The 24772-nt window shown below is 38.9% G+C and overlaps 1 protein-coding gene across 7 annotated transcripts in view; it reads right to left on the reverse strand.

Moving 5' to 3' along the window:
* Positions 1–24772, reverse strand: part of CHD1L (chromodomain helicase DNA binding protein 1 like) — an 83044-nt gene that overhangs the window by 50004 nt on the left and 8268 nt on the right. For 5 of the 7 annotated variants that reach the window (XM_077842574.1, XM_077842569.1, XM_077842570.1 and 2 more), the window contains exons 2-5: positions 11108–11220; positions 8218–8324; positions 7557–7671; positions 6938–6969 (exon numbers count right to left, since the gene is read on the reverse strand). In XM_077842574.1, coding sequence (XP_077698700.1) covers positions 6938–6969; positions 7557–7671; positions 8218–8324; positions 11108–11220 — 367 coding nt within the window. The remainder of the gene's footprint in view (positions 1–6937; positions 6970–7556; positions 7672–8217; positions 8325–11107; positions 11221–24772) is intronic. The other 2 variants (XM_077842573.1, XM_077842571.1) reach the window with 1 other exon arrangement.

The raw sequence follows: 24772 nt of genomic DNA on the forward strand, positions 1-24772 counted from the left end.
ACACATATTATAAGCACAACATCACCAAAGAAACAAGAGCTTTAAATGATACACTGGACCAGATGGATTTCACAGATATTTACAGAACTTTACATCCAAATGCAACTGAATATACATTCTTCTCAAGTGCACATGGAACTTTCTCCAGAATAGACCACATACTGGGTCACAAATCAGGTCTCAACCAATACCAAAAGAATGGGATTGTCCCCTGCATATTTTCAGACCACACTGCTTTGAAACTAGAACTTAATCACAAAAAGAAATTTGGAAGAAATACAAACACATGGAGGTTAAAGACCATCCTGCTAAAAGATGGAAGGGTCAACGATGAAATAGGAGAAGAGTTAAAAAGATTCATGGAAACTAATGAGAATGAAGATAAAACCGATCCAAATCTTTAGGATACGGCAAAAGCAGTCCTGGGAGGGAAATACATCACAATACAAGCATCCCTCAAAAAACTGGAAAAAACTCAAATACACAAGCTAATCTTGCACCTAAAGGAACTGGAGAAAGGACAGCAAATAAAACCTACATTGAGCAAAAGAAGAGAGTTAATAAAGATTCGAGAACTCAATGAAATAGACACCAGAAGAACTGTAGAACAGATCAACAAAACCAGGAGTTGGTTCTTTGAAAGAATTAATAAGATAAACCATTAGTCAGCTTTATTAAAAACAAAAGAGAAAAGACTCAAGTTAATAAAATCATGAATGGAAAAGGAGACATCACAACCAATAGCAAGGAAATACAAACGATTTTAAAAACATATTATAAGCAGCTATATGCCAATAAACTAAGCAATCTAGAAGAAATGGACCCATTTCTGGAAAACCACAAACTACCAGAACTGGAACAGGAAGAAATAGAAAACCTGAACAGGCCAATAACCAGGGAGGGAGGAAATTAGGCAGTCATCAAAAACCTCCCAAGACAAAAGTCCAGGGCCAGATGGCTTCCCAGGGGAATTCTATTAAACGTTTAAAGAAGAAACCACACCTATTCTACTAAAGCTGTTCCAAAAGATAGAAAGGGATGGAATACTTCCAAACTCGGTCTATGAGGCCAGCATCATCTTAATTCCAAAACGAGACAAAGACCCCACCAAAAAGGAGAATTATAGACCAATATCCCTGATGAACATGGATGCAAAAATTCTCAACAAGATACTAGCCAATAGGATACAACAATACATTAAGAAGATTATTCACCATGACCAAGTAGGATTTATCCCCGAGACACAAGGCTGGTTCAACATTCGTAAAACAATCAATGTGATTCATCATATCAGCAAGAGAAAAAGCAAGAACCATATGATCCTCTCAACAGATGCAGAGAAAGCATTTGACAAAATACAGCATCCATTCCTGATCAAAACTCTTCAGAGTGTAGGGATAGAGGGGAATATTCCTCAGCATCTTAAAAGTCATCTATGAAAAGCCCACTGCAAATATCATGCTCAATGGGGAAGCAGTGGGAGTCTTTCCCCTAAGATCAGGAACACAACAGGGATGTCCACTCTCACCACTGCTATTCAACATAGTACTAGAAGTTTTAGCCTCAGCAATCAGACAACAAAAAGACATTAAAGGCATTCAAATTGGCAAAGAAGAAGTCAAACTCTCCCTCTTCGCAGATGACATGATACTCTACATAGAAAACCCAAAAGACTCCACCCCAAGATTGCTAGAACTCATACAGCAATTCGGCAGTGTGGCAGGATATAAAATCAATGCCCAGAAGTCAGTGGCATTTCTATACACTAACAAGACTGAGGAAAGAGAAATTAAGGAGTCAATCCCATTTACAATTGTATCCTTTACCAAAGAGGTAAAGGATCTATACCCTAAAAACTACAGAACACTTCTGAAAGAAATTGAGGAAGACACAAAGAAATGGAAAAATATTCCATGCTCATGGTTTGGAAGAACTAACATGTGTGAAAATGTCAGTGCTATCCAGAGCAATGCACACATTTAATGCAATCCCTATCAAAATACCATGGACTTTCTTCAGAGTTGGAACAAATCATCCTAAGATTTGTGTGGAATCAGAAAAGACCCTGAATAGCCAGGGGAATATTGAAAAAAAAAAAAACAAAACAAAAAAAAAACCAGAGCCGGGGCATCACAATGCCAGATTTCAAGCTGTACTATAAAGCTGTTATCATCAAGACAGTGTGGTACTGGCCCAAAAGCAGACACATAGATCAATGGAACAGAATAGAGAATCCATAAATGGATCTTCAACTTTATTGTCAACTAATATTCGACAAAGCAGGAACGACTATCCACTGGAAAAAGGACAGTCCCTTCAATAAATGGTGCTGGGAAAATTGGACACCCACGTGCAGAAGAATGAAACTAGACCACTCTCTTACACCATACACAAAGATAAACTCAAAATGGATGAAAGATCTAAATGTGAGACAAGATTCCATCAAAATACTAGAGGAGAGCAAAGGCAACACCTTTTTGAACTTGGCCACAGTAACTTCTTGCAAGATAAATCCACGAAGGCAAGAGAAACAAAAGCAAAAATGAACTATTGGGACTTCATCAAGATAAGAAGCTTCTTCACAGCAAAAGAAACAGTCAATAAAACTCAAAGACAACCTACAGAACGGGAGAAGATATTTGCAAATGACATATCAGATAAAGGGCTAGTGTCCAAGATCCATAAAGAACTTATTAAACTCAACAGCAAAGAAACAAACAATCCAATCATGAAATGGGCAAAAGACATGAACAGAAATTTCACAGAGGAAGACATAGACATGGCCAAAAAGCACATGAGAAAATGCTCCACATCACTTGCCATCAGGGAAATACAAATCAAAACCACAATGAGATACCACCTCACACCAGTGAGAATGGTGAAAATTAACAAGACAGGAAACAACACGGAGAGGATGTGGAGACAGGGAAACCCTCTTGAGCTGTTTTTGGGAATGTGAACTGGTGCAGCCACTCTGGAAAACTGTGTGGAGGTTCCTCAAAGAGTTAAAAATAGATCTACCCTATGACCCAGCAATTGCACTGCTGGGGATTTACCCCAAAGATACAGATGCAGTGAAATGCTGGGACACCTGCACCCCAATGTTTATAGCAGCAGTGTCCACAACAGCCAAACTGTGGAAGGAGCCTCGGTGTCCATCGAAAGATGAATGGAGGGGGGATCCCTTGGGTGGCTCAGCAATTTAGCGCCTGCCTTTGGCCCAGGGTGTGATCCCTGAGACCCGGGATCGAGTCCCACACGGTGCTCCTGTGTGGGGCCTGCTTCTCGCTCTGCCTGTGTCTCCACCTCTCTCTCTCTCTGTGTCTGTCTCTGTCTCTAATGAATAAATGAATAAAATCTTAAAAAAAAAATATGAATGGATAAAGAAGATGTGGTATGTGATACAATGGAATATTACTCAGCCATTAGAAACGACAGATACCCACCATTTGCTTCAACATGGATGGAACTGGAGGGTACTATGCTGAGTGAAGTAAGTCAGTCGGAGAAGGATAAGCATTATATGGTCTCATTTATTTAAGGAATATAAAAAATAGTGAAAGGGAATAAAGGGGAAAGGAGAGAAAATCAGTGGGAAATATCAGTGAGGGTGACAGAACATGAGAAACTCCTAACTCTGGGAAACGAACAATGGAAAGTGGAGGTGGGCAGGGGGACGAGGTGATCGGGTGATGGGCACGGAGGGGGGGCACTTGACTAGATGAGCACTGGGTGTTATGCTATATGTTGGCAAATTGAACTCCAATAAAAAAAAATATACAAAAAAATAAAAAATAAAAATAAAATCTACTTTATCTAAAAATTTTTTGTTTGTAAACATTCTATAATCTCATTACATTGTTCCTTTTTTTTTTTTCTAAGAATTTATTTGAGAAAGAGCACTAGCAGAGAGACGGGGAGAGGGAGAAGCAGACTCCTTACTGAGCAGAGAACCCAATGAGGGGCTTGACCCTAGGACCCTGAGATCATGACCTGAGCCGATGGCAGACATTCAACAACTGAACCACCCAGGCACCCCCTCATTACAATGTTCTTAGACTTAAAAAACTAAATGTATATACAAGTAAGACAGAACACTGGAAAGACCACTGGAAAGATAGTAATTATGGAACTAGAAATCAAAGATCAGAGAAAGATCTTGAGTAGATGTTGGCCTTACAAGAAGAAACCCTTTTCCTCTGAGGTTACAGAGAAAATCCAGAAAACAGGTATAGAAACAGAAACCTATTGAGTCTACCTATTAAGAAGGACAGTGAGAGGGAGAATTTTGGGGGCCAGCGGGAGAGATCCAAAGAGAGTAGGAGCTGGGATCATTCCTGCTGGGTATCATTTGGAGGAGAGGCACTGAAGAATTACAAGGAGTAAGTGTCCAACCAAGGATAGACAGTGGTCATGAGATAAGGTGGCAAAGTGGCCATAATAAAGCACCTGGCCTGTTAGAATTAGCATTCAAAACTATTTAGATCCTATTTCCTTGTGAAGAATTGGGTATTTAAATTTTATACTTGGTAAGCATGCAGTAAAAGCTTATTCAATGAAATAGCCTCTAGGGAAGGTGGATGTGGGTTCAGTGAAAGTAAGGAGGGAAGAACACCAAAGTACACTAAAGGATACTCCCTGAAGGGGAAGAGGTGGAGTGAATTCTAGCCCTGAATGTACAGTGGGGTGAGGGAATTTCTAATCTTCTTGACCTGAGAATTTCATAGTTCTATTATCTAAAAAATTTCATATTTTTCATATTGGTATGTGCACAATCTTAATTCCTCATTAAATCTCTTTAGGGCAGATATTACATTACACTTTCTGGCTCTTCTCAGTGTGTGATATAGTAATATACAAAATAACCTGGTCAAGTATATCAAAAGAATAAATCTGTGTCTCTGGGGTTCATACTGTTAGCAACATTATAAATGCCTCCTTATTACTTAGGTTCTTAAATTCATGTGGAATGGATTTAAGATGGATGATCTAATATAAAAAGATTGTATTTCTGATGAGTAACGTGAAACTCCAGTGCACCTAGATAATTTGAGAAGGTGTACCTGGGGGTTTTGTTTGTTTTTTTCTGGAATCAGTATCAGATGTTTATTTATTTTTTTTTCAGAAGATCTCTTTAAAAGTCTCCTTAGCACTGCATGCTGCATTTGGATGTCTAATTTGCCATTATTAGCAATGTAGCCCTGGCTGGGTGACCTAATCTCTTACTTTCTTCATCTATAATGTGGACAACACATAATATCTAACTACTAGGGTTTTCATGAAGATCATATAGGATAATTTAAGAACCCCAAAACATTTATGTCCCCATCTTCTAGCCTTTTGAGACTTCCACATCTTGCCTTGTATTATGGATATCCAAATACTGCCTCTCCCTCTAGTGGAATCCATGTCCTGTTAGGGAGCTCTATAATTTACTTTCCTGGCACTGCTGGCAACTCCCAAACAGCATCTTTCCAAAGAATAGATCTTCAACAAGTATTAAGTTGGATATTAAAATAAAAAAGGAGGGCAGCCTGGGTGGCTCAGCGGTTTAGCGCCGCCTTCAGCCCACGGCGTGATCCTGGAGACCCGGGATCGGGTCCCACGTAGGGCTCCCTGCCTGGAGCCTGCTTCTCCCTCTGCCTGTGCCTCTGCCTACCTCCCTCTCTCTCTTCTCTCTCTGTATATCATGAATAAATAAATAAAATATTTTGAAAAATAAAAATTAAAAAAATAAAATAAAAAAGGAAAAAGAGAGGGAAAGCCTATTTTCTTCTTAAGAAAAGTAAGATAATGTGCTTACTTAAATAAAACTTAAGTGAACCAAAATACAGGGCGGAAATCATGAAATCTACGACTGGGCCTTTAGTATCTCAAAATAAGATGAAAATAGAAATCCAACTCCAAAGAACTTGGATGAGAATTAACATTTAAAATACTGATAAAGCACTTTAAAGACAAAAGTTTCTGAATAATAAAGATGCAAATCCCCACCTAACCACATCATAACTACGCATGCAATAGAGAATGAAATCTTGTCAATAAATCTTTTCTTATCCACCTGAAGTATGGCTAATGTTTAAAATTTACATTGGAACCTATAGTCTTGACTTTATACTGCAACATTATTGCCCCAAGTATCAGATGGTATGAAGAATTAAATCTAAGTTTACTATACTTTATGAGCTGATATGAAAGCCTGAAAGCTAATCACTTAAAAGTATATTTAAAACTTCCTTAAAATCGAATTTTATAGCACAAACTGCTTTAGGACATTTCTAGGAAAAATTTTTAGGAATTATTTGGACATTCCAAATAATTCACTTCCTATATTATAGTAAAATCTCCAAATAGCAGTCCACAGAAGATATGCGATTTGCAATGTAAAGAATCTAGTATTGGGCAGCCCGAGTGGCTCAGCAGTTTAGCACCGCCTTCAGCCCAGGGCGTGATCCTGGGTCCTGGGATCAAGGCCCACATCGGGCTCCCCACATGGAGCCTGCTTCTCCCTCTGCCTGTGTCTCTGCCTCTCTCTCTCTCTCTCTCTCTCTGTGTCTCTCATGAATAAATAAAATCTTTAAAAATAATAATAAAAATAAATTAAAAAATTAAAAAAAATCTATTTATTAACCACATACCATGTACATCTTATTTAATCCTCACAACAGCCATCTGAAGTGAGATTTAATTATCCTCATTTCACAGATGAAGCAGCTGAGGTTCACTAAGGTTAAATAACCCAAGGACACACAGCTAATAAGCAAGGGGCTATAGAGCTGGATCCCTGTTATGTCATTTGCCTGCAAATAAAACTTGTGGAAGACAAACCAGGAAGACATACCAGACATACCATGAAAGAGACAAAGTACTAAAACGTAAAGGAAAGACATGACTCTCATGATATATTTAAGTTTCTGAGGCATTGCAACATACTCACGATTTTAGAAATGATGAATCTTTCAAGCAAATCTGAAAAATTAAGAGAAAAGACACAGTATAACTAGTATTAACTGATACTATAAACTAGTTTTTGTTTTTTGTTTTAGCTAAATCCTGCAGTTTAAGAGTTTTAAGTCTGATTCATTCACCGAGTTAAAAAAGTTCGGAGCATAATTTTTAAGTAGCATTATCTCAAAGGAAAACAAAATATGGGCACAAATAAGTGAAAGGTCTTGCTTATGGTGACTCAGTCTTCACTTAGAGAATAGCAGCTTAAAATGAAACTGGAACGGAGTGTCCTCCACTTCCATCCTGCGATAACAGAAATGCCTCAGCCTACAAAACCCTTTCTCCCACCTGCTTGCTCCTTCTATTCACTGGCCAAGTGCCACCCTTGATGCACAAGGAAAGAGGGAGAGATAGCCAACTAATCCAGAACACAATGGTCGTCCTTCACTTTCTTTGGTCATGGTCCCTCTCTAAGAATCTAATGGAAGTAGACTTTTCTCCCAGAAAAATGTATGGTCTCGAAAAAAAGTGAAATTTAATTCCAGTGGATTCTACAACTTCTGTGGTCCCAAGGTAAGAGATCTTGCTATAGAGAAATAAATGGATACCTCATAGGTAGTTAGCAGCACATGAAAACGTGACTCTTGTTTTAGGTCTTGCTGTAGGCGGGCTCTTTCCTCCTTGTCACCTGCATACATTACACAGGAAAGCCCTGGAGCAAATCTGAATCCAAGAAAAGAGGTAGATGAACACCAACGCAGGGCCAAAGGGAAGGGAGGACATATCTGGAAAATTACATTTCCTTCAAGGATTATGGACATGAAGACTTCATGATGTCCTACAAGCAGAAAGAGTACTAGGATCTGGAATCTTATCTAGGGTAACATTAAACCTATAGGTAAGTTCCTGTGTGAATAGGTGAAGGGCTGGATGAGTATCTATAAGGGCACTGTACTAATTCTAAAGAGAAAATTATTTTTTCCATGTTGGTTATTTCACAAGTCACTGTGAAAAAGATGGTTTCTCCTTTAGTTCAGCAAAATTTACTGAGTACTGATCTTCAAATTGCCAAACAGTAACAAAAACATCCACTGAACCCTCCCCACCATCAGATTTTTTTCTCTACCTACAATGTCTCAGGTCTGAGTTTTCTGGAAGAAATAAAATCACTAGTTGGGACAATATGCTGGTAGTATATTTCACATACTACCCAGAAAAAAAATCTTAATCAATGTAAAAAACAAAATTTCAGCAACATTTGCTCTGTACCTCTCCATCTCTTCTGTCCAATTGCTCAAAACAGACAAGGGGCAAAGAATCAGAAATGGTCCTTCATCATTTAATCTTCCTGCCAAGTAAATGAAGAGAGCAATAGTCTGGAACACACAAAAAGAAGGCAGTTTTTATCACATTTCAACATGCGAAACAACCACAAAGTTCCCATGACCTTGAAGGGAACACAAACTCATACAGAAGATTTAGTGTATAAAAAAATAATGTACAATCTTCCACACATAGAGAGAGTCCTCCATTTCTAACATGAAATCATATAAGCCTAAATATATAATTGCCAAAGGAATTTATGGTACTCAATTACATCAATAGTTAACAAACAGTGGTGCTCAGTATTTATGTAATTGAACCCTGTAATGCAAAAGGAAAAAATCAGGAAAGATACAGAAATAAATAAAAACAATGCAAATAATGCACAAAATCAAGAATACTCTGAAAACATGAGGCAAGAATGTCCAAGATGTGACTCCCACGTGGTGGCCTCTGCTGCTTGCCACTTTCTCCTGAGGGAAGTTGTTCTCCTTCCTAACTTCCTCCCCCATTTCCCTGTTTTCCTTCCTTCTGCCTGCATTTATAGAGCGCCTTCTATTTGTTAAGCACTATTCCAAGTTCAAGTATATAACAGTGAATAAAACAGACAAAACTCCTAGCTCTCATGGAGCACACATTCTATGAGGAAAACAAACAATAAATAATACCTCGTAAACTTAAGTAGGCATAGAAAACAAAAATCTTTATAAAGCCAAACAGGCATATTTTAGGACATGGCTATACATATTTTCAACTAGAAGTTTTTTTAAGAGGTTGCTGTGATATACAGAGAAAAATAGCACTTTATAAAAATATGTTTGAGGAGCCCCCATCCCCAAATGCTGAACCATTCTGAGAAAATCTATCCTAAAACTACAATCCAAAATCCTGAAAAAGCTATATATCCAAAGATGTTCACACAAGGTTAATATAGCACAAAATGAGGGGACACCGGCCATTTTTCTTCTATAGAATATTTAAATTAATGATGAATTCTCTTAATGGAATATTAGCAGAAGATGACTGAAGAATATAAAATAGATAATCACAATGACAATGTGGGATTAAAAAATACAAACTACCTTTTAAAACGCTGCTATTCATACTTAATGGTAGAGTGTTGTGGCTGTAGGGTGACAGTTACTTTTTAACTGAGATTACATTTATTTTATAACGGAAATAATTTCCTTTTTTAAAAAAAAACTCCTTTTTTAACTATCCATTGCTTCTCAGCCCAGGTTGTACCAGAGCAATCACCCAATAAGTACTTCCTGGAATAAAATCATTCTGTTTAGCTTTTGCTGAGGATACTATTGAGAGAAAATTTATCTTTTGTTAACCATAAACCAGATGTATCTACAAAATTAATTTGGATTCACTAGTGAATTCTACTAAACATTTATAGAAGAAACAATGCCAATTCTACACAAATTCTTTTAGAAAACCAAGAGGACAAAACTTCTCAATTCATTCTATGAGTCTATCTTTACCACAACACCAAAACCAAAGACATTTTAAGAAAAGGAACTACAAATATTTTTCATGAAGACAGATGTAAAAATTCTAAACAAAATTTTAGTAACGAGAATTTGGTGGTATATTATTTTTAGAGGACACTTAAAGTAGAGCTATATGAACACTCTGGAGAAAGGTAAAGGACAAGTGGAATTTGCTGGCTCCAAACGAAGTCCGAGGGATTCCCATGTGCAAAGCAAAGGAGACGGCAGGGAGGGCTATGTACACGATCCACGTAGTCTCATAGCCTGGCTCCCAGAGACATCCAGTAACCTTACCTTTGTTCTAGCTCCATAGCTCTCATGTTAGCAATGTACTAGAACCAGATTTATTTGCCTGAGGAACCTAAAGGTGACAAATGAGGCCCTTGAGGATACCATACTCAGAAGTCATTTTGTATTCTGAATAACCCCAAGATCAATGAGTTATATCTGGCTTAGATAAAGTAGTAGTCTCCAACATGTAGTCAGACAGAATGTGTAGAACTTTGTGCAGAACTGCTCCAACTGGATCTTTATGTATGTGAGGTCAGACTTACAAGGGGCAGTTGACCTTCTAAAGGAACCAATTACACCTTCACTCATTCTAGGTGTTTACTGGTAAAACCTTTTTGGTATGTATAAACTTTTAAGTCCATGGTTTCTGATCAAGTGACCTCTACTGTATATCTGGACTGTACTGACTTCCTTTAGTATCCTATAAATGAGTAAACCTTGTGTGACTAGCCCAAGAGATGTCTGTGTCTAGACTTTAATCCAACCCTACCACTGACATCTGTCAACACAGGGTTGTGTTGGTGATCATCCTACCAGAATAATCAATCTAAACACATCACCTGCTTATCAATGCCCAAGGAAGCCACATCTGATCCTCTAGGTCTCTAGACTGGGTCCTCCCACCAGATGGCCGAGGCATTTTAGAAGACAGGATTCTTCCTCTGCACTTATTTACTAGCATGCCAGAGAAATGGGAAGTAGTCCTACCAACTACTGAAGAAGGGAGATAAATATTAGAAGTGATCCAGTTATTTAAACAGAAGCACTGCTAAGGAGGGCAGAGTCCATTTGATCCCAGGGGACAGGTATATTTACATAGAGAAAAACCCTGCCCATTAATTGCAATCCTATGTCAAGTGACACAGTTCAAAACCATCCCAATACCTAGAAAAGTCAATTCCAAGGCCATGATCTTATAACAAAGGTTCAGGCATTTCACCTCCTAGGATAAAAACCCATACTAGTAGCTAGCAGCTGGAGATAGTAATGAGTTGTGAAGAGGTATTTCAATGGACGTGAACAGTGGTCACTCCACAGTAACATACCTGGCATGTCTTACCCAGGCCCATCTCATCCCCCAGGATACAGCCATTCTGACAATGGAAGCACCGGGCGAGCCAGTTGACTCCCTCCAGTTGATAAGAGCGTAGACGAATCCCTAGAAACAAAAAATATGGCAAATCTGAAAAGCAGCCATCTCAGCACACACAACCTATCTTCTAACACTTCAACTAAAGAACACACAGCTGTATCCTTTGCTAGGAACTTCCAGATGTAAACATGTGCTGACTTCCAAATGACTTTTTTTTTCCTTCCAAAATGACTTTTTGAACAGCTTTAGTCATCGTTATATTTGAAGCTCTAAAACAGCCTCTCCATGTCACAGGATCCACTTGACAGATAAGAAAGTCAACCTGGGATTTGGCCTCTACATTGCCTGGCTCTCCTCCATTCTAGGAAAGAGGCATTACTAATGCAACATAACCACAAACAGCAACACTTGGAGGTTATATGCACCTGGCTGCTTAACTGTAACCATTTAAGTGTACCAGGGGTGCTAAAGGAAAAAAAAATCAAGAGAGGACTAGATTAAATTGTTTCAATAGAGGAGCAGCCCCGCTAAGAACTGAAATGATGTTGCATAGAGTACATTTAACAATGCATAAGAGCAGAAAATATCTGAAAAATCCACATGGAGCTTCTGCTCTTTTTTCTCTCCTTTGGGAAAAAATAACCCAATTTCCGAGAACAACCCTTTCTGGGGGAAAAGGAAGATCCCAAACATACTTTAACAAAAACTCATGAATTCATGACCTTTAAAAAAGAAACCAGTGTGTAAGTGTGTATGTATGTGTCTGTGTGTGTGTGTGTGTGTATATATATATAATAACTGTATAGAACATTAAAAAAATGAACAAGTTATTTTTATTAAGCACTTGCTAAATCAAGGAAGAGTACAGCAAATACTTTACAAAAATTGTCTCGTTTGATACTTATCACAATCTCACGTACTAGGTATTGTCCCCATTCCTAGGTAAGAAAATTCAGATAACTGAGATTCCAGTTCAAGATGGCAGTGTAGGGGTGGTGCTGAGGGGATGGGCAAAATGGGTGAAGAGAAATGGGAGATAGAGGCTTCTGCCAGATGGCAGCTGCGTTTGTAATGAGCATATAGAGAGCACAACATATAGAGTTGAATCACTATATTCTACACCTGAAACTAATGTAACGTTGTGTGTCCAACTATATTCTAATTAAAAGTAAACAAATAAAAGTAATTAAGAATTAAATAACGTTTTAAAAATACTGGAACATAAGAAGATCCCAAACTTACTTCCTCCCAAGATACACCAATCTACAGCTACATATGGAACAATTTCCTCTGAAAAGAACTTAAAAACTGTGTTGCAGGGTAGGGAAAAAAACCTAAAACTTGAAAACTGGCCGAAGGACTTCTTCACCATAGGCAAAAGAGAGGGAAGCCACATTGCAGAAGGCAGGAAAGGCTGAGACACAATCTCACAATAAACCCCACCCCCAGTGATCTGAACCACAGTCAGGAGGGAGTGAAGGGTTCACACCTCACATTGGGCATCCGACTCTTAAGACCAGCACCTGAGAGTGGAGTGCCTGAGTGTCTCAATTGGTTGAGTGGCCAACTCCCAATTTCAGCTCAGGTTGTGATTTCAGGGCGATGAGATACAGCCTTGAATTGGGCTACCTGCTCAGCAGGAAGTCTGCTCCTCTCTCACACCTTCTGCTCACATACATGAGCGTTCACGCTCTCCTCTCTCTCTCAAATAAATAAATAAACCTTAAAAAAAAAAAAAAGACCAGCACCTGAGAGGAGTCCCCCAAACACCTGGCTTTAAAGACCAATGGGCAATGGCATCTGCAAGACCCATAAGGCTGTGGTAAACTGAAGAACGACTCTAAAAGGACCTGCATACAGACTCACCGGCCCCAGGGCCCAGAAAAGCAGCAGCTCTCTGAAAAGTGCTCAGCCTTTCTATGAAAAAGACTCACTTCTTAACTGTAGAGTATTGTGTGAGGGGCAGGGGCCTGCTGGGGTACTCTCCAGGGATGAAGGCTGGTGGGCACCATCTTCTTGCACTCTTTCTGCCTTGCTAAAACAAGCAGGCATTATCTCGTTGTTTTTTTTCTTTTTCTTTTTCTCCCCCAGCTTCTTTTTCTTTCTTCAGTGGATGTCATCTTCACGTTATCCCTTTGCATACTCTAGAACACCAATATCTCCCAGAAGGGAGCTTCTACACACATTTCATGCCCTAGTTTTTACTCCTGGTGACCTGGTTTCTACAAGTGCTACCCAGAGGATACTCCTTGAGTGACTGGCTCTGGAGGCTAGGAGGGCTTGTGTTGCTGGGTCCCATGGGACAGTAATAGGAGATTCTGTTCTTGCCAGACTACCACCCTCAGGGCACTGAACAGCCAACAGACAGAAACATGCCCCCAGTCATTCTGAGAAAGCCTCTTTGCCTGTCCATGAACTTGGCCAGAGAGGCAGGCTTCTGGTTTGGCACACTTACAGGGGCCTACAGAGTTGATCTCAGGGAACAGAATATGGTAGATGCAATCTTTGCACTTTTCCTTAGTCTCATCCAATTCACAAATCCTTCCAAAAAGAAGATCATATCCTTCTCCGGCAGGCCATGATTTTTGCAGCTATTACCCGGATACATCTCTACATTGTCTAGCTCTGGTGACTGGCAGGGTTTACAGCCACGGATTTAGAGGACTCCTAACTAATGAAGAGAGAGTTCTTAAACAGCTACCACCCCCAGGGCACGGCAAGAGGCAGCAAGCCCAAGGGCTCAATCTTTCTATGAAAGAGGTCTATTAGTTTATCATATCTATGTCCTGAGGGATAGCTTATCAGACACACCTCTAAGGCTGACTAACTATAAAGCTTTCCTGAGACCTAGGAAGACAGGCACTATGTTCACACTCTCGCTCTGTGACTCCAGAGTGCCAACACCTCTACAGGGGAGCTCTTATACATGTCTGGTGCACTGGTTTTTGTGACTGCCACCCAAGGGATTTCCTGTGGCTGCCTGGCCTGATGGCTAGGGGGATTTATGTTCTGGGGTCCCACAGGTCTATAACAATGACATGGGATGCTGCCACCCCCAGAGCAGTGAACAGACAAGAGACTGAAACATCTGAAAAGACCTTCTTACTAGTCCTGGAACTACAGCCTTGGGGTGGTCTTTACCTTTGCTCGATCTAGAGGCTACAAAGGTGCTCTCAGGGAACATAGCCTGGATGGTACCATCTTTGCACTCTCTGCCTCCCGGCTATAGCTCACTGAAATCTCCCAAAAAGGTGCTTACATACTTGTCTAAAACCCGAATTTTGTCACTGCTGCCCAGCTAATACCTTAAAATTGCCTGGCTCTCAGGGAAGTGGGGTTTCTGCTTGCAGTCCAACAGAACTGTATATATTTGCATTCTTTTTTTTTTTTTAAGATTTTATTTATTTCGAAGAGAACACACACAGGTGAGGGGAGGGGCAGAGGGACAAGCAGACTCCCCACTGAATATGGTGCCTGACATGGGGCTCTATCTCAGGACTCTGAGATCATAACCTAAGCTACAGTCAGACACTTAACTGACTCAGCCACCCAGGCACTCCAGGACTATCATTTTATGCATAGAAATCAATACAGAGAGATAAGCACAATGAGGGAACATAGGAATATGTTCCAAATGAAAGAACAAATAAACTCCTGGGGAAAAAACTTCAAAGAAACTGAGTTAAATAATTTACCTGATAAAAGAGTTCAAAGTAATGGTCATAAAGATGTTTATCTAATTCAGGAGAAAAACAGATGAACTACATGAGAACTTCAACACAGAGACCAAAAATATGAGTTCCAAACAGAATTCAAACAGCTAAAGAACACATTAACTGAACTGAAAAGCAAAAAAAAAAAAAAAAAAAAGTATTTAAAAAACCAACAACAGAGGAGTTCAATAGCAGACTAGAGGAAGCAAAAGAAAATATCTGTGAACCTGAAGACAAAGCAGAGGAATTCACCTAAATAGAGCAGCACAAAGAACAAAAAAAAAAAAATTTTTTTTAAATGAAGATACCTTAAAGGGACCTTTGAGACAACATCAAACACACTAACAGATGTATTATAGGAGTCCCAGAAGGAGAAATGAGAGAAAAGGAGGGAGAAAACTTATTTAAAGAAATAATGTCAGTTTTCAAGGAAGATGGTGGAGGACTAGGGAACTCTAGTTTCATCTGGTCCAGGAATTCAGGTAGACAGGTATCAAATCATTTTCAACACCTGTGAACTCAACTAGAGATCTAAGGAAAGAATTGCTGCAATTCTACAAACAGAAAAGTGACCATTTTTTAAGAGGTAGCAGGTACAGAGAAGTGAGTCTGAGGTGATTGATACATGGGAAGATAGAATCTAGGGAGGGGAGCCTCCATAAGCTGGCTCCTGGAAGGTGAAAAAGGAGTCTATAAAGTTTGGAGACTCAAAATGGGGTCTCCTGCCTGAGATAAAAATGCTTGGTGTACAGACTACGTGAACACAGAGTGTGGAGGGAAACCAGGGAGACCAGAGTGATTACTTTTCTGTGAGGGCTCACTGAGGAGTAGGGGGTACAAACTTTCATCTCCAGGGCTAGAGATTAGGGCAACACCATTGTCATTTTCATTTCTTTTTTTTTTTTTTTTTTTTTAATTTTTTATTTATTTATGATAGGCACACAGTGAGAGAGAGAGAGGCAGAGACACAGGCAGAGGCAGAAGCAGGCTCCATGCACCAGGAGCCCGACGTGGGATTCGATCCCGGGTCTCCAGGATCGCGCCCTGGGCCAAAGGCAGGCGCTAAACCACTGCGCCACCCAGGGATCCCTCATTTTCATTTCTATCTCTGAAAGTAGTACACAAAGACTTCAAGGAACAAAAGCCACATAGAGCAATCTGGAGCCTCTTACACTGAGCTTGGCCTCCTGGTAAGGGGCATGCAATTCCACCTGAGCAATGACACCTAAAAATCAGCACAAAACACCTGTCCCCCCACCCCCACCCTGGAGAAGACCAGCAGAAACATTTGGCTAATACCAACTACACTGATCACAGTTTTGTGCCGATCACAAAACGGCAAAACTCCAGCACTAGGGGAAAACAATATATGGAATTAATGGATTTCCTTCTCATGATTCTTTAGACATTCAGTTTTAAGTTATTTTTTCCTTTTGAACTAATTTCTTACTTCATCAACTTTTTTTAAGTCCTTTTAAATTTCCTTTTTTTTTTAAATTTTTATTTATTTTTGACAGTCACACAGAGAGAGAGAGAGGCAGAGACACAGGCAGAGGGAGAAGCAGGCTCCATGCACCGGGAGCCCAACGTCGGATTCGATCCTGGGTCTCCAGGATCGTGCCCTGGGCCAAAGGCAGGCACTAAACCGCTGCGCCACCCAGGGATCCCTAATTTCCATTTTTACATTTACTTTTTAAATATGTTTTTCATTTTTGACTTTCATTCATTCATTTCATTCAATTTTACATCTTGTATATAGATATATACAAGAGTATATATAGAGAGAGAGATAGATATACATATATACCTTTTTCTTTCTTTACAATTTTGGGATCTACTTTCTTCTAACAAACAGACCAGGGATCTCTGGGTGGCGCAGCGGTTTAGCGCCTGCCTTTGGCCCAGGGCGCGATTCTGGAGACCCGGGATCGAATCCCACGTCGGGCTCCCGGTGCATGGAGCCTGCTTCTCTCTCTGCCTGTGTCTCTGCCTCTCTCTCTCACTGTGTGCCTATCATAAATAAATAATAATAAAAAAAAACCAGACCAAAATACACCCATGATCTAGTGTATCACTCTATTCTGTTCACCTGTTGGATTACATTCTCTTGTTTCTTCTTTCTTTTCTGGTTTCTGATCTCTTCCAATTTGTTTCATGTATACCTTTCTGGGGTCATTGCTATTTTTGTATTTTGTTATCTCCTTCCCCTATTTTCTTCTGGACAGAATGACAAGACTGAAGAACTCACCCCAAAAAACAAAACAAGAGGCAGTACTAACTTCCAGAAATTTAATTAAGATGAATATAAGTAAGATGTCAGAACTACAATTCAGAGTAACAAATGTAAGACACTAGCTGAATCAGTAAAAAGCGTTAGAAGACATTAGAGAATCTCTTTCTGGAGAAATAAAAGAACTAAAATCTGATCACGTTGAAATAAAAAAGGCTATTACTGAGATGCAGTAAAAAATGGAGGCTCTAATGCTAAAAGAGGCAGCAGAAAGAATCAGTGATATACAAGACAAAATAATGAAAAATAAACTAAGAAAAAGATAAAGAAATACTCGATCATAAGTGGAGAATTCAAGGTAAGTGATACCCATTAAGCAAAACATTAAAATAATTGGGTCCTAAGGAAAAAGAAAAAGAGAGAAAGAGGGACAGAAGGTATATTTGGCCAAATAATAGCTGAGAACTTCCCTAATCTGGGGAAGGAGATAGGAATTCATGTCTAGGAAGCACAGAGAATCCTCTCTAAAAACCAATAAAATCAACTCAACACCTTGACATATAATAGTGAACTTTAGAAATTTCAGAGACAAAGAGAAAATCCTGAAAGCAGCTTGGGACAAGACATCTTTAACATACCATGGCAGAAACATAAGGCTGACAGTAGACCTATCCACAGAGACCTGGCAGGCCAGAAAGGGCTGGCGTGATATATTCAGGGTGCTAAATGGGAAAAATATGCAGCCAAGAATACATTATCCAGCAAGGCTGTCATTCAGAATAGAAGAGATAAAAGAGCTTCCAGGACAAATAGAAACTAAAAGACTTTATGATCACTAAACCAGCCCTAAAAGAAATATTAAAGGGGAACCTGCAAGTGAAGAGAGAGTCCAAAAGTAACATAGTCCAGAAAGAAACAGAGACAATCTACAGAAACAGGGACTTTACAGGTAGTACAAGGGCACTAAATTTATATCTTTCAATAGTTAGTCTGAATGTAAGTGGGTGAAATGCTACAATCAAAAGACACAGGGTATTAAATTAGATAAAAAAGCAAGACCTATCCATATGCCATCTACAAGAGACTCATTTTAGACCCAAAGGCATCTCCAGATTAAAAGTGATGGAGTGGGAAAAAAAAATAAAAAAATAAAAATAAATAAATAAATAAAAATAAAAGTGATGGAGTGGAGAACCATTTATCATGCCAATGGACATCAAAAGAAAACTGGGATAGCAATCCTCATATCAGACCAATTAGATTTTAAACCAAAGACTGTAGTGATAGGGATAAGAGGGACACTATATCATAACTGAAGGGTCTATCCAACAAGATCTAACAATTATAAATATTCATGCTCCTAACTTGGAAGCAGCCAAATATAGAAAACAATAACGAAATTAAAGAAACATTCATAATAATACAGTCATAATAGAGGACTTCAAAACCCCACTCACAGTAATGGAAAGATAATCTAAGTAGAAGATCAACAATAAAATAAGGACTTTGACACACTGAACCAGATGGACTTCATAGATTTTCAGAGCATTCCATCCTACGGCAACAGAATCCACATCCTTCTTGAGTGCACAGAGAATATTCTCCAGAATAGATCACATACTGCATCACAAATTAGGTCTCAACTGTTATCAAAAGACAGATTATTCCCTGCATATTTTCAGACCACAATGCTTTTAAACTTAAACTAAGTCACAAGAGAAAACTGGGAAAGAAGTCAGACACTTGGAGGTTGAAAAGCATCCTACTAGGGAACGAATGGGTCAACCAGGAAATTAAAGAAGAATTTTTAAAACTCATAGAAACAATGAAAATGAAGACACAACTGTTCAAACCTTTGGGATACAGCAAAAGTGGTGCTAAGACAGAAGGATATAGCAATACAAGCCTTTGTCAAGAAGCAAGAAAAGTCTCAAACACACAACCTAACCTTACACCTAAAAGAGCTGGAGAAAGAAAAGCAAAGAAAGCCTACACCCAACAGAAGAGAATTAATAAAGATTACAGTAGGAATCAATGAAAAAGAAACCAGAGAACATTAGGAAAAAAATCAACAAAACTAGGAGCTGGTCCTTTCAAAGAATTAACCAAAACGATAAACCCCTGGTCAGACTTATCAAAAAAGAAAAGAGAAAGAACTCAAATAAATAAAATCATGAATGAAAGAGGAGAGATCACAACCAACACGAAAGAAATACAATCATAAGAACACATTAAGACCAACTATATGCCAAAAATTAGGCAATCTGGAAGAAACTGATGAATTCTGAGAAACTTAGAAGCTGCCAAAACTGAAACAGGAAGAAACAGAAAACCTGAACACATAACAAGCAAAGAAATTGAAGTAGTCATCAAAAACCTCCCAAAAAACCAGAGTCAAGGCCCAGATGGCCTCCCAGTGGAATTCTAACAAACATTTAAAAGAAATTTATACCTAGTCTTCTGAAGATGTTTTAAATAGAAATGAAGGAAAATTTCCAAACTCATTTTATGGGGCAAGCGTACCTTGATACCCCCATCAAATAGGAAAATAATACACCAATATCCCTGATGAACTTGGATGCCAAAATTCTCACCAAGATACTAGCAATAGTATCCAACAGTACATTAAAAGGATTATACACCACAACCAAGTCCGATTTATTCCTGGACTGCAAGGATGGTTCAACATCCACGGATTAATCAATGTGACACTACATTAATAAAAGCAAGGACAAAGGCACCTGAGCATCTGTCTTTGGCTCAGGTCGTGATCCTGGAGTCCTGGGATCAAGTCCCACATCAGGATCCCCACAGGGATCCTCCTTCTCCTTCTGCCTATGTCTCTTCCTATCTCATGAATAAATAAATAAAATCTTTAAAACAATCAATAAATAAAAGCAAGGACAAGAACCATATGATCTTCTCAATATATGCAGAAAAAGATTCTGACAAAGTACAGCATCCTTTCTTGATTAAAACTTTCCACAGGATAGGGCTGAACGGAACATACCTCAGTATCATAAAAGCCATCTATGAATGGCTTCCGTGGGGAATTCTATTAAACGTTTAAAGAAGAAACCATACCTATTACACTAAAGCTGTTCGGAAAGATAGAAGACAGAAAGAGATGGAATACTTGCAATCTCATTCTATGAGGCCGGCACCACCTTAATTCCAAAACCAGACAAAGACCCACCAATAAAGAGAATATCCCTGATGAACACAGATGCAAAAATTCTCAACAAGATACTAGCCAATAGGATACAACAGTACATTAAGAAGATTATTCACCATAACCAAGTAGGATTTATCCCCAGGATGCAAGGCTGGTTCAACACTCGTAAAACAATCAATGTGATTCATCATATCAGCAAGAGAAAAAGCAAGAACCATATGATCCTCTCAACAGATGCAGAGAAAGCATTTGATAAAATACAGCATCCATTTCTGATCAAAACTCTTCAGAGTGCAGGGATAGAGAGAACATTCCTCAACATCTTAAAAGCCATCTACGAAAAGCCCAGGGCAAATATTATTCTCAATGGGGAAGCACTGAGAGCCTTTCCCCTAAGATCAGGAACAAGACAGGGATGTCCACTCTCACCACTGCTATTCATCAGTACTAGAAGTCCTAGCCTCAGCAATCAGACAACAAAAAGAAATAAAAGGTTTTCAAATTGGCAAAGAAATCAAACTCTCCCTCTTCGCCGATGACATGGTATCATCTCAATAGAAAACCCAAAGACTCCACCCCAAGATCGCTAGAACTCATACAGCAATTTGGCAGTGTGGCAGGATACAAAATCTATGCCTAGAAGTCAGTGGAATTTCTATACACTAACAATGACACTGAGGAAAGAGAAAGTAAGGAGTCAATCCCATTTACAATTGCACCCAAAAGCATAAGATACCTAGGAATAAATCTAACCAAAGAGGTAAAATATCTATACCCTAAAAACTACAGAACACTTCTGAAAGAAATTGAGGAAGACACAAAGAGATGGAAAAATATTCCATGCTCGTGGATTGGAAGAATTAATATTGTGAAAATGGCAATGTTACCAGGGCAATTTACACGTTTAATGCAATCCCTATCAAAATACCATGGACTTTCATCAGAGAGTTGGAAGAAATTATCTTAAGATTTGTGTGGAATCAGAAAAGACCCTGAAATAGCCAGGGGAATATGCCCCATAGCTGGGGGCATCACAATGTAAGATTTCAGATTGTACTACAAAGCTGTGGTCATCAAGACAGTGTGGTACTGGCCCAAAAGCAGACACATAGATCAATGGAACAGAATAGAGAATCCAGAAGTGGACCCTCAACTTTATGGTCAACTAATATTTGGCAAAGCAGGAAAGACTATCCACTGGGAAAAGAACAATCTCTTCAATAAATGGTGTTGGGAAAATTGGACAGTCACATGCAGAAGAATGAAACTAGACCACTCTCTTACACCATACACAAAGATAAACTCAAAATGGATGAAAGATCTAAATGTGAGACAAGATTCCATCAAAATCCTAGAGGAGAACTCAGACAATACCCTTTTTGAACTCAGCCACAGTAACTTCTTGCAAGATACATCCATGAAGGCAAGAGAAACAAAAGCAAAAATGAACTATTGGGACTTCATCAAGATAAGAAGCTTTTGCACAGCAAAAGATAGTCAACAAAACTCAAAGACAACCTACAAAATGGGAGAAGATATTTGCAAATGACGTATCAGATAAAGGCCTAGTATCCAAAATCTGTAAAGAACTTACTAAACTCAACAGCAAAGAAACAAACAATCCAATCATGAAATGGGCAAAAGACATGAACAGAAATTTCAGAGGAAGACATAGACATGGCCAACAAGCACATGAGAAAATGCTCCACATCACTTGCCATCAGAGAAATACAAATCAAAACTACAATGAGATACCACCTCACACCAGTAACAATGGGGAAAATTAACAAAGCAGGAAATCACAAATGTTGGAGAGGATGTGGAGAAAGGGAACCCTCCTGCACTGTTGGTGGGAATGTGAACTGGTGCAGCCACTCTGGAAACTGTGTGGAGGTTCCTCAAAGAGTTAAAAATAGACCTGCCTTACGACCCAGCAATTGCACTGCTGGGGATTTACCCCAAAGATACAGATGCAATGAAACGCCGGGACACCTGCACCCCGATGTTTCTAGCAGCAATGTCCACAATAGCCAAACTGTGGAAGGAGCCTCGGTGTCCATCGAAAGATGAATGGATAAAGAAAATGTGGTTTATGTATACAATGGAATATTACTCAGCCATTAGAAACAACAAATACCCACCATTTGCTTCAACGTGGATAGAACTGGAGGGTATTATGCTGAGTGAAATAAGTCAATCGAAGAAGGACAAACATTATATGGTCTCATTCATTTGGGGAATATAAAAAATAGTGAAAGGGAATGAAGGGGAAAAGAGAAAAAAATGAGTGGGAAATATCAGAAAGGGAGACAGAACATGAGAGACTCCTTACTCTGGGAAACCAACTAGGGGTGGTGGGCGGGTAGGAGGGCGGGGGGTGGGGGTGACTGGGTGACAGGCACTGAGGGTGGCACTTGATGGGATGAGCACTGGGTGTTATTCTATATGTTGGCAAATTGAACACCAATAAAAAATAAATTTATTTAAGAAAAAAAAGCCATCTATGAAAAGCCCACAGCAAAGATCATTCTCAATGAGAGAAAAGTTCAGAGCTTTTCCCCTGAAGTCAGGAACATGACAAGGATGCCCAATCTCACCAATGTTGTCAATATAGTACTAGAAATTCTAGCCTCAGCGATCAGAGAACAAAAAGAAATAAAAGGCATCCGAATCAGCAAAGAAATTAAATTCTCACTCTTCGCAGATGACAAGATACTCTATGTGGAAAACTGAAAAGACTCCACCCTAAGATTGCTAGAACTCACACAGCAATTCAGCAACATGGCAGGATCTAAAATCAATGCACAGAAATCAGTTGCTTTTCTATACACTAATAATGAGATAGAAGAAAGAGAAATGAAGGAATCGATACCATTTACAACTGCACCAAAACCCGTAAGATATTTACAAATTAATCTAACCAAAGAGGTAAAGGATCTGTACTTTGAAAATTATATAACACTCATGAAAGAAATTGAAGAAGACACAAAGAAATGGAAAAACCCATGCTCATGGATTGGAAAAACAAATATTGTGAAAATGCCTATGCTTTCAAAGCAATCTACACTTTCAATGCAATCTCTATCAAAGTGCTATCAACTTATTTCACAGAGCTGGAACAAATAATCCTAAAATTTGTATGAATAAAAAAAGACCCAAAATAGCCAATGGAATGTTGAAAAGAAAACCAAAACTGGTGGCATCACAATTCCAGACTTTAAGGTCTATTATAAAGCTGTAACTATCAAGAAAGTATGGTACCAGCACAAAAACAGACACATAGATCAATGGAACAGAATAGAGAACCCAGAAATGGACCCTCAACTCTATGGTGAACTAATATTCAACAAAGCAGGAAAGACTATCCACTGGGAAAAGAACAATCTCTTCAATAAATGGTGTTGGGAAAATTGGACAGCCACATGCAGAAGAATGAAACTGGACCTTTCTCTTTATCATACACAAAGATAAACTCAAAATGACTGAAAGATCTAAGTGTGAGAGAAAAATCCATCAAAATCCTAGAGAAGAACACAGGCAACACCCTTTTTGAACTTGTCCACAGGAACTTCTTGCAAGATAGATCTATGAAGGCAAGGGAAACAAAAGCAAAAAGGAACTATTGGGACAAAAAGGATAAAAAGCTTCTGCACAGCAAAAGAAACAGTCAACAAAACTAAAAGACAACCTACAGAATGGGAGAAGATATTTATAAATGATATATCAGATAAAGGGCTAGTATCCAAGATCTATAAATAACTTATTAGACTCAACACCCAAAAAACAAAAAATCCAATCATGAAATGGGCAGAAGAACAGATATTTCTCCAAAAAAGTCATATACATGGCCAACCAATAAACACATGAAGAAATGGTCCACATCATTTGCTATCAGGGAAATACAAATCAAAACCACAATGAGATACTACCTCATACCAGTGAGAATGGTGAAAATTAACAAGACAGGAAACAAATGTTGGAAAAGATACGGAGAAAGGGAAACCCTCTTGAGCTGTTGGTGGGAATGAGACTGGACCATTTTCTTATAACATACACAAAGATAAACTCAAAATGGTTGGAAGACCTAAATGTGAGACAAGAATCCATCAAAATCCTAGAAGAAAATACAGGCAGCAATCTCTGTGACCTTGGCCACAGTGACATCTTGGTAGATACATCTGCAAAAACAAGGTAAACAGGCAAAAATGAACTACTGGGACTTCATCAAGATAAAAAGCTTCTTCACAGCAAGGAAACAGTCAGCAAAACTAAAAGACAACTGACAGAACAGGAGAAGACACTTGTAAATGTCTTACCAGATAAAGGGCTGGTATCCAAAAGCTATAAAGAACTTATTAAACTCAACAGCCAAAGAAAAAAATAATCCAGTCAAGAAATGGGCAGAAGACATGAACAGACATTTCTCCAAAGAAAACAAATGGCCAACAGACACATGAAAAAAATGTTCCACATCACTTGGCATCAGGGAAATGCAAATCA

The sequence above is a fragment of the Canis aureus genome, chromosome 12, assembly GCF_053574225.1.
Source record: "Canis aureus isolate CA01 chromosome 12, VMU_Caureus_v.1.0, whole genome shotgun sequence".
In the NCBI taxonomy this organism is placed as follows: Eukaryota; Metazoa; Chordata; class Mammalia; order Carnivora; family Canidae; genus Canis; species Canis aureus.